Source organism: Pelecanus crispus, chromosome 25 (assembly GCF_030463565.1).
Source record: "Pelecanus crispus isolate bPelCri1 chromosome 25, bPelCri1.pri, whole genome shotgun sequence".
Taxonomy (NCBI): domain Eukaryota; kingdom Metazoa; phylum Chordata; class Aves; order Pelecaniformes; family Pelecanidae; genus Pelecanus; species Pelecanus crispus.
Genome location: NC_134667.1, coordinates 1,814,865 through 1,825,415, shown reverse-complemented (window position 1 = coordinate 1,825,415; position 10,551 = coordinate 1,814,865). Strand labels below are relative to the sequence as shown.

The window sequence follows — 10,551 nt, the reverse complement described above, 5'->3', positions numbered from 1 at the left end:
TAAGAAATGTCATTTGTCCAGCGGGGAGTCCCACAGACCTGTCCAGGCTCGTCCAGCTCAGACACCCCTATGTGCTGGCACAGCTGGGTGCTTCCCAGGTGGTTTGGGATCTCCAGCTGGAGCCAGGACAATCTCAGCCCCTTAGCCCTGGACAGCCTCGAGGGCAGTGTGGCTCTGGTCCCAAAGGGCACCTGGGCTGGAGCAGCACCCTCACACCACATCTCTGAGTGCAGCCAGGGAGGATTCCTAGTGCCAGCGTGTGACTAAACAGCACTGACGCCCGTGTACTGCAGTGGCTGATCCTCAGCACGGCTTTGTCAGCTGTCCTGGGAATGTGTCCTGAATGTGCCTTGGGGCATCCACAGCTTCTCTGGGCAACCTGTTCCAGTGTCTCACCACCCTCACCATCAAAAGTTGTTTCTTAGGTCCAATCTAAATCTACCCTCTTTTACTTTAAAACTGTTGCCTCCTGTCCTACCACTACAGGCCCTGGTAAAAAGTCTCTCTCCATCTTCTCATAAGCCTCCTTTATACACTGTATGGCTGCAACAAAGTCTCCTGTCACGGATCCAGACGTAGAACCCTGCCGACTACACCAATTTGTCACGAATGGGTGATTTAGATCACATAAAGAACCACCGCCAAAGGTGTCAGGAAAAGTGGTTTTACTGTAACAACCACTTCGATGGCAAGGTTCCCTCTATTCCTCACTGCACAAAGGATATAACAATGATTCAAAGCTACCAAGACAAAATCTTAGTGCACTACAGTACAAGTTTATGCGTGATATTGGTCACTTAACAAAGATCTGCAGTTGCTAAGAGGTCTCTCAGCCTCCAGGAGCAACCCTGAGAGGTGTCCCAGCTCAAGGGGAGGTGACCGCCGTGCAGCCAGGCTGCCGAGCAGGGAGAGCTCAAAGAAGGCTCACGTAGGCTGTCGTATTTATGGAGTAAAGTGGTTGGATCATAGTCAAACTACATGCGATGGAAAAGGTAAGCATTAGACTCCTTGTACCCACAACATACTTTGTTCCTTGATAAAGGAGTCCTGGAGGAACCACGTGCTGTTCATGTGTCAGTGGCATGTTCCAAGCTGAAACGCATTGATGCTCACTGTGTCACTCTGCTCCTTTGTGGGTTTTCAGAGAACAGATTGAAACGAGAGGAGTTCACAGCCCGGCTACGGTTGGGCCTTTACCTCTTCCGGAGCCTGCACCAAAGCGGCGCCGGTCTGGTCAGGGGTCGAGCGCAGCCGTCACACACGTTTGTACCAGGCCCATGCACCTTTCAGCTGCTGGCCCACATTAACATGGATGCAGAGGAGTTTGCTGACATGTGCAAAGTCTGCAGGTTTCTGAGGCGTCCAAGCGTGGTGATGCTCTCAGTGATGCTCAGAGGCCTCGTCACCTCGTGCGAGGGTACCAGGGAGCCGTGCGTGTGTGTGTGCACGCGTGCGTATATTCCTGCCACCCCCCACCCACACTGCCCCTCCTGCGAGGCTGGTCAGGGGGGCTGGGACAGAGCCCAGGGCCCTGCTCTGGCTATCGGGCAGGATGGCGCAGGCAGCCCAGGAGATGCCCCTGGGGGCTGCAGGGCCCTGCAGGCAGGAGCCGGAGGACATCCAGCCCCACAGAGGCTGCTGCCCACTTGGCACCAGGCTCCCATGCTCCACAGGCACAGCCTTGCTCTCAGCAGCTCTGCAGCCATGAGGGGACCCAGTGGGGAAAACGCCTGCCCCGGCTCCCTGCCAATACCCCAGCGAGGGCTGCCAGCCCCGCCGCTCACCTGAGCACTGCACGGCAGCGTCCTCCTTATGCCGGCAGGCCCCGCTGTCCCCAGGCCGAGCCCAGCAGGCCTGCAGAGATGGCTCAGACCCCCGGCACTCCACCTGCTCCAGCCAGATGGGGCCCGTCCCCTCCCCAAACGCAGCCTCGTCCAGGGCAGACACTGCGGGGCCACAGCCCAGCTGCCTGCACGCCACCTCGGCATCCTGCATGTCCCAGGAGTCGTCGCACACCGTCCCCCAGGAGCCGCGCTGCCAGACCTCCACCCTGCCCGAGCACCCGCTCTCGCCTCCCACGGCACGAATCTTCTCCCTGTCTGGAGAAGGCAGAGACCTCCCAGGGCACCGGGCAGCAGGCAGAGCCCTGCCAGGAGAGAGGGGCATGCAGAGGAGCAGCTACCTGTGCAGCTCGTGGAGTTTGGGCACACGGTCCCCACGGCCAGGGCTGTTTCTGGCCGTCTCCCTGCAGAAGGCAATGCTGCCGTGAAGGGGCTGCTGAAGGGGGTCGTGCAGCAGAGAGTGGGGCTGAGCTCTGCTCACGCCTCCCCGTGCCGCCTCGCTCACGGCAGCAGCTGAACGCCGCTCCTTCAGGGGACATGCACGGCACTGTGGGGGACCCTGGCTGCTCAGCCCCAAAGGGACCCCGGCTCACAGAGAAGCAGGAGGGTGTCCGTGGAGGGGACACGCCTCGCAGCCCTGGCTGGTCTCTTCTGAGACCTTGCCTGGAGACACCGCTGCCTCCCCCGGGCGCTGCTGGCAGCCGGCTGGCAACTGCTGGCGAACGAACGTGTGGGGCTCTGAGAGCTGAAGTGCCATTTGTGCCACCAGAAGCAGCAGGGTCTGGCACGTACAGTAAAAGCCCCCGTGGGCCCTGTCTCTGCGCTTGACTGTGCCCGGCAGGGAGCAGGAGCTGGGGCGATGCTGGTGCCCAGGAAGCTCAGAATTACCACTGCAGGTGATGTGGGTCTCCTCTCGCAGGTCATCGCACGACCGTGGGTCCCAGGGAGCAGAGGGACACTGCCAGAAGGAGCTGTTTCTCTCCCCACACTCCACGCGATCCAGCCAGGTGTGGCCAGACACCCTACCAGAGGGCAGGCGTGTTTCCAGGGTCCCTGCGTCCCCACAGCCCAGCTCCTTGCATGCCAGCGACACCGTTTGGAGAGTCATTGAGTTGGAGCAAACGCTCCCCCATGTGCCATTGTAGAAAACCTGCAGGCGCCCGGAGCAGTTGCTGCCGTTCCCCAGCCTCAGGGCCATGAAATCTGGGAGGAAAGGCCCCAGAGGGGCACAGGCTGGTGTGGGGCTGTGGGAGCAGAGAAGCCTCTTCCCCCCGCAGGCCCTGGCCAGGCAGGGGCACGGCCAGCAAGTCACCCTTTTTGCCAGGGGCCGAGAGAAGTCCCTGACGGAGAGACACCCATGCCCTCCCCGCTAAGCCCTGGGCACAGCTCAGCTGACAAGGGACCCCCCGTGGGACCGAGGGGCTTCGTGCAGGGGTGTCCCCAGGACAAGCTCGGGCAGGGGCTCCGAGGCAGCCAGGCACAGCCTGGGCCATTGCCGGCTCTCCCCTCGTTCCGGCCTCCCCGGGCGCTGGGCTCCCACCACAGCTCCCGGCACAGACCTGAGCAGACGACTCCTGCGTCCTCTTTGTGCGCGCAGTCGTGCTGCCCCCAGGACCCTGCCGGGCAGTCCCAGAGAGCAGCTTCGGTCCCGGAGCAGTTCACGCCATCCAGCCAGAGCTGACCGGAGCCTTCCCCGAAGCGAGCGGAGCCGACCGCCTCCACCGCCCCGCCGCAGCCCAGCTGCTGGCAAACGATGGCGGCATCAGACAGGTCCCAGCCATCGTCGCAGACGGTCCCCCAGCTGCCCTGGTAGTAGATCTCCACTCTCCCAGCGTAGCACCCGGGCCCCTTCACCAGCCGCACCTGCCGGCTCCCTGCAGCAGGAAGAAACCCCAGCTGCCCTCAGGGGCTGCTGCCCACCCAGCCCAGAGCCCGGGGGGCCCGTGCAGTGCCACTCACCCGCGCACACGACCCCCACGTCCTCCGCAATCCCTGCCGCCGCTGCGCTCTCGGGCAGGGAGGTGTTGCAGAGGCTCAGCTCGGCCTCGTGCCCTGCGCACCGCACCCCTCGCAGCCCCACGGGACCCGTCCCTCTCTGAGGCTTCGCGGGGTTGTAGGCTTTTTCTGCCTCTCTGCACCTCAGCTGATGGCACACCACGCTGGCCTCCCGCACGTCCCACTCGTCATCCAGGACTCGGCCCCACGTCCCGCGCTGCAAGATCTCCACTCGTCCGTCGCACCGGCTCCCTCCACCCACCAGCCGCAGGGCCGTGGAGCCAGCGGAGCCTGGGGACAGCAGCCGTGCCCCAGCCCTCGGCAGCACCACAGAGCCCACAAACCTGCAGCACCTCCCCAGGCTCTGCAACCCGCACAGCACCCTGCAGCTCACCCGCCTGCCCCAGCCCTCTGCGCTCAGCTTCAGGAGCACGTTTCCACAGGATTGCTTTCCCAGGCCCTGAGCAAGACGCTGTCTTTGCTCTTGGTGGGGCAGAGCCACCCAACACGTCTCTGCTGAGGGCGATGGGGCAGCTCCCGCAGGAGGGAGCAGCAGCCGGTGCAGGGACCCGGGCACAGGCAGTGCTGGCCAAGCCTTGCCCAACCTCAGCGCTGACACCGGCGCTGCTGAGACAGCAGGCAGAGCCCTCACGTCTGTGCCCCTCTGCATCCCTGGGCATCGGGGTCTGGGCGCCTGTGTCCCTGGCAGGGAGCAGAGCACGGGGGGCCTTTCTGAGCAAACAGCACAAGGTTGGGTCTTGTGCTGACCAGAAGCACCAGGAGCAAGGGCAAGGCCCAGCCCCACTCTGCACCTCACCCCCCAGGTCTGCTGCTGGGGGCACCTGGGCAGCCCCCACGGGCGTGGGACTGGGCTCTGGGGGGGTCTCTGTGGGGCTGGGACAGGGCTGTCTGCAGCCAGAGGGATGGAGCTGAGCCCCACAGCCCTATCCTGGGCCTGTCCTGCAGCAGCAGAGCAGAGAACCCCGCGCCTGGCGCTGGCCGCAGGGCCTGAGCCACTGCCCTGGGGGGCAGAGATGCCTGACCTCGTTCACTCTTCAGCTCTCCCACATCGGAGCCGTCGGTGAGAGCAGGCAAAGCCCTCCAGGTTGCTCCTGGTGCAGGCAGGGTTTCTCAAGGGACAAATGCAGCTGGTGCTGCCACGGCCTCCCCTGCTTTGGGTGGCCATGGCATCTTTTCCCAGCACCCACCTGAGCAAATGACAGCAGCGTGGTTCTCGGGGGAGCACGGTGAGGCCCCCAGGGCAGTCACTGGGCACTGTCCCAGGTGGGCTTCAGTCCCCTCACAGTGGAATGAGTCTCTCCACACAGGTCCGGTTCCACTCCCAAAATGCCCTCCTCTGGGAATGGACTCAGCAAACCCGCAGTCGAGGTGACGACAGAGAACGTGGGCATCCAAGAGATCCCAGCGGGAGGCACAGAGGGTGCCCCAGGTGCCCAGCACCTGCACCTCCACTCTCCCCTCACACGCCGTGCTGCCGTTCACCAGCCGGAACCCTGTGTACTCTGGGGACAGAGAACAATGAGAGAGTGCGCACCCAGCACGGCACGGTCCCTGCCCTGCTCCCCTGTCCCCAGCACACCCCCGGATATGTAACACCCCACCCTGAGTCCTTACGTGCGCAGGTGACACCGACAGCATTGGCATGGGTGCAAGGCTGGTCCCTGGGGGATCCCCTGGGGCAGGAGATGAGAAGGGATTCATTCCCGGCACACTGCAGCTCTCTGTCCCACATGGGACCCACACCTTCTCCAAAGCGAGCTGCCCCAGGCACGGACAGGGCTGTGCCACACTGGAGCTCCCTGCAGACCACCTCGGCAGCCTTGGGACCAAAGTCGGAGTCACAGACAGTTTTCCCGTTATGGACCTCCACACGTCCTGAGCAGGGGCTGTCCCCTCCGACCAGCTGGACAAATCCTGGAGCAACCAAAGACCCCTCAAGCTCTCCCAGAGCCCTCTGGCAGTTACGTGCCTACATCCCAGCTGCTCTGCAAGGTGGCCACAGGCAGAGAGACCGCAACCACCCCACCGCTGCCAGTGGGTGCCGATGGCACAAACACACCAGGGCCCCCCTGCCGCTCCTCAGGCATCATCACAGCACTTGTGGGCTTGCTGCTGTCCCAAAGCCCCAGCCATAGGCACTGCTCAGGCACACTGCTGCTGTCCTGGAGACCCTGGGCTTCCTGGCACCAGCCACAGGCACTGCAGTACCCAGAGCACTTGGGGCCCCAGGGGACTGGCCCAGGCCCTGCTGGCGGCTGCAGCCTCATCTGTGCACTGAGCTCAGGGCCAGGATGAGGAGCCCCTTGGAGCTGCCAGAAACACAGCCTTTCTTTCCGGGCCGTCTCAGGCTGTTAGGTGGGACATGGGACAGGGCAGAGGTATGGCACGGCTGTATCCGCAGCCGCTGTCTGTGCCAGCTCCCCACGCTGGCACCTGCCCAGGGAGGGGGTCCTCAGCCAGGGCCAGAGTGCAGTGCCAGGCACGCACATCCCCACCAAGGGCCAGGCAGAGGGCAGGGGAGCGGGCAGAGGAGCAGCCCTGGGCTGACACGAGCTCCCGGTGCAAGCACAGGCACTGAGGACAGTGCAAGTGCTGGCAAAGCCCCTGTGGCACAGGGCAGCCGCGGGCTGGGGCAGGCAGGAAAGGCTGGGCAGCAGCTTGGCCCTGCCTGCCTGGGGCCGTATCCCCATGGGCTGGAACTCATGGGGGGACCCTGGGAGAGGAATGAGGTGCCACGGACCACCCTGCTCCTCTGCCCAAGGCCAGCGCTCCTCCCCTCTGAACATCCCTTGGCTGAGGCTGAGGGACTCCTCTCTGCCAGCAGGCACAACCCAAAAGTCCCTTGCCATCTCATGCCCTTCCCCGGGGCTCTGGGTGGCCACGTGAGCAGCTCCCGGTGCCTCTGGCATGGGGGGACCTGGCCCTCGGCAATGCCAGACAGGTCCTGGCTGAATGGGAGGAGAAAGATGGGAACCAGCAGCCATCCCGGGGCAGGGAGAGGGATTAATCTCCCAGCCCCAGGCCCCCCCTGAGGGTGGGCTGAGCAACCTTGGGGCCTGGCAGTGGCTGGACACACAGGGTGGGCTCCCATTGCTCTTTCCTCAGGGACCCACCCGCACACCGTGCCCCCAGGCCCTGCACAGGGCACCGTCTCCTCCCCAGTCAAGCACACCCTGCACAGCCCCATGCCCCCACACCCGCAGCTTCCCCGGCACCACCTTCCCTGGCACCACCCAAACCCACACCACCCCCAGGGCTTTCTGTGTCCTCAGGGAGCACCGACACAATCCCAAGGATCCCCCCAACCCACGTCCCCTCCTCGCCCCTGCCATCAGCCCAGCCCCTGTGCTTGGCCGAGGCCCCCTGGAAGGAAAATCCTCTGCAGCCTGTGAGTGCAGACAGCCCGCTCCCCTTCTCTCTGGGGGACACAAACTGCCTTCCTGGGGTCGGAAGGAGCCCAAAAGGGTACCCCAGGATGGGGGATGTCTCTAAATGCAGCCAGGCACGGGCTGCCTTAAACACAGAGAGGCACAGGGAAAGGCAGAAGGTCCATGGACCTGAGCACCTTCTGACCCTTGTCCCAGTGTTGCCGGGAAAGCAACCCCAGCCCCAAAGGGATCCTGATACCCTGCCGCTACCCACTGGCCCTGGGCGGTGAGACAAGGGAGCCAGCACTTACCCCTGCACAGCTGCACCCAGAGGAGCAGGCACAGCACCCGAGGGGACAGGAGTCCCTCCATCCCCATCCTGAGCCTGCTGCCCCGCTGGCACAGCCCTGCTGCGCCCCGCTCCCTGCCACGGCTCCGGGCAACTCATGGGGACAACGACGATGGCAGGCTGATATATCTCTGCAGATGCCGACCCAGCTGCAGGAGGAGCCAAGCGAAGCAGCAGCACCTTTTTAGACATGAGCGGCAGCTATCTCCCCTCCGACACAGACCAGTCCTCCAATGAACTTCTCCAGCGCCGTTCATGACCATATATGAGGGACATCTCTGTCCCACTGCGGGCGTCAGGGTCACTGCGGTGGGGGATCGTCACAGGACGAGCTGAGCGTGGAGGGGAAAGGAGTCTGTCACCCCTTGCAGCCTGCTGTGGGGACAGGGAGCACTGAGCATCTCCTGCACTGGGCTCATCCAAGAGCCCAAGGCGTGAGTGTCCCGACGCCCCTGAGACATGGGAAGCACAGGGCTGGGACTGCCGCGCGACCTGTGTCAGGATGGGAAGGGAACAGCCCCTTCCCCTGCCACAGCCCCTGCTGTGCTGGCAGCAGCAGCTGGGAAAAAGCCTTGGCCAGGGGAAGAGCTCCATGCCAGCAGTGCTGGCTCACGCCTCCCTCCCTGGAGAGACCCACGGTGGGTCCCTCGCAGGAGCCGGAGCTGGGACATGGCCCTGCCCTGGCAGCAGACACGCAGCCCCGAGGCTCAGACATGTCCCTGGCTCTCAGCGTGTCACTGCGGTGCCGTTATTCCCCGCGGGTGGATCGGGACCTGGAGCCTGCAGGTGCACAAACCACAGCCCACGTGGCCTCGCAGCGCTCGCCGCGCTCCCCTGGCAGCGCCCGTGCAGGAAGTCTGTGGTTTCCTCCTGGCACCATGCCCAGGCACATCCCTGCCGTGCCCCCGAGCCACCCCCAGCCCCACTGCTCCAGCCAGGGCTGCAGGGGCTGCTCCTTCGGCCTGGCAGCCACGGGGCCAGGCAGCTCCCGTCCCCCGTCGTGCCCCTCTCATGCACACGGCCGCTCTGCACCCAGCCCCACGGCCACGGGTGCCATCGGTGACGTGACCTCACCCCCTCCTGCTGCCACTGCTCTGTGCTCATGGCTTACACTGTCACACCTCTGCCTGTGGTGCATGGGCTCCTGATGATGATGCTTCTTCCAAAAAGCCACATTTGGGTAGGGGCTCCATATGATCTGCATGACATCAGAAGCACCCACACAAGCCACATGCCTGCTCTTGGCCTAAAAGCTATTCCAGCAGCAGGGAAATCACAGGCTCGTACACAAGCCATGTGCATACTGCTGGCCTATCCGCCACGCAGCTACACGTGATGTCACAGCCTCCACCTGCCATGGACCTGTTCCTGGCTTACCAGCTATGCCGGCACTACTGACATCACAAGGACATTCACAAGCCATGTGCCAGCTCCTGGCCCATCATCCACTCAGGCACCAGCAGCCTCACAAGCACCTGCACAATCCATAAGCCTGCTCCTGGCCTATTAGCTCCTCAGGCCTGAGTGACCTCATAAGAACCTGCACAACCCATGGGCCTTCTCCTGGCTTGTGAAGTATTCAGGCACCAATGATCTCACAAACCCCTACACAAGCTTTGCGCCTTCACCTGGCCTATCAGCTACTTGGGAACCGGTGACCTCACAACCACCCCCACAAACCATGTTCCTGCTCTTGCCCTGTCAGCTCTTCAAGGAAGCAATGACCTCACAAGAACCTACAGAGTCCAGGGGCCTGCTCTGGGCCTATCAGCTACTCTGCCAAGAGTGACCTCACAAGCACATCTCCCCCTGTTTGCCATGTACTCCTTGTTGAGGTATTCAGTCTCCAGTGACCTCACAAGCTCCTCTACAAGCCTTGCACCTGGTCCGGGCCTATCAGCTACTCTGCCAAGAGTGACCTCACAAGCTCCTACACAAGCCATGAGCCTCCTCTTGGCCTATCAGCTACTCAGGCAGCAGTGACCTCACAAGCACATACCAGCCTAGGTGCTATGTGCTCGTGTGGTGCAGTGACCCCAGACGGCAGCTAAACCCCCACCCAGGCACTCACTGCCTCCCTCCCAGCAGGATGGGGGAGACAACTGGAAGGGCAACAGCGAGAGCAAAACTCATGGGTGACGATAAACACAGTTGAAGAAGTGGAGGGAACAAGAGAAAAGGAAAGAAGGGATGGAGAAGCACTCACTCACCCCAGCAGACCGATGCCCAGCCAGTCTCCGAGCAGTGGCTCCTTTGGAGAAACTCCCCTCCCAGCTGTATTTCTTAACAAGATGCCAGATGGCATGGACTATCTCTTTGGTCAGTTCGGGTGGGCTGCCCTGACCTTGTCCCCTCCCAGCCTCTTGCCCACCCCCTGCCTCCTCGCCGTGGGGACGCAATGAGACACAGAGAAGGCCTTGACATTACGCCAGCACTGATCAGCAATAGCCACAGCGTCACCGTGTTTTCAGCACTGTTTTAGCCACCAGCGCACAGCACAGCACCATACGTGCTGCTGTCAAGAAAATGAACTCCATGCCAGCCAGACCCAGGACAATCTCCACCCCTTTCTACAAACCGTTTGCATCCTGCTCAAGGCCTGCAGGATTCAATGCATTTCCATCAACCACCACCCCCTGCTTCCCTGTCCTTTGACATGACATACACACAGGGTACTGGGTTTGGCTGGTGTGGCTCAGGTGGACCTGGACAAGTCCCAGCCCACTCCTGACGTCTCCCCTCACTCAGTCATCTGGAGTTTTTTGCAACATTCAATCAGGTCATCAAGCTAAGGACAACGCAAAACATGTAGCACCAACCTGCCCCCCACAATGGTCTTACAGGGAGCTGTGAGATGCCCCATCCATGGGGGAAGGGAGCTCACCTCCACCATCAATCTTCTTAGTGTGACACCTCAAAGTGCAGTGTGCAGTACACGGGCCCATTGGCTGCTTTTTCTCATTCATGTGGTTCTTCT

At 62.5% G+C, this 10,551-nt stretch overlaps 1 protein-coding gene across 1 annotated transcript; it reads right to left on the bottom strand.

Annotated features, from left to right (window-relative positions):
- Positions 1 to 448: 448 nt before the first annotated feature.
- On the bottom strand, positions 449 to 7,603 carry LOC142595941 (scavenger receptor cysteine-rich type 1 protein M130-like). The gene is made up of 9 exons (XM_075724812.1): positions 7,537 to 7,603; positions 5,472 to 5,771; positions 5,045 to 5,359; positions 3,801 to 3,893; positions 3,401 to 3,715; positions 2,730 to 3,044; positions 2,183 to 2,245; positions 1,785 to 2,099; positions 449 to 558 (listed from the first exon to the last, which is right to left on the bottom strand). Exons 1-9 carry the CDS (start codon positions 7,601 to 7,603, stop codon positions 449 to 451), a joined length of 1,893 nt encoding a protein of 630 aa, XP_075580927.1.
- Positions 7,604 to 10,551: the final 2,948 nt, after the last annotated feature.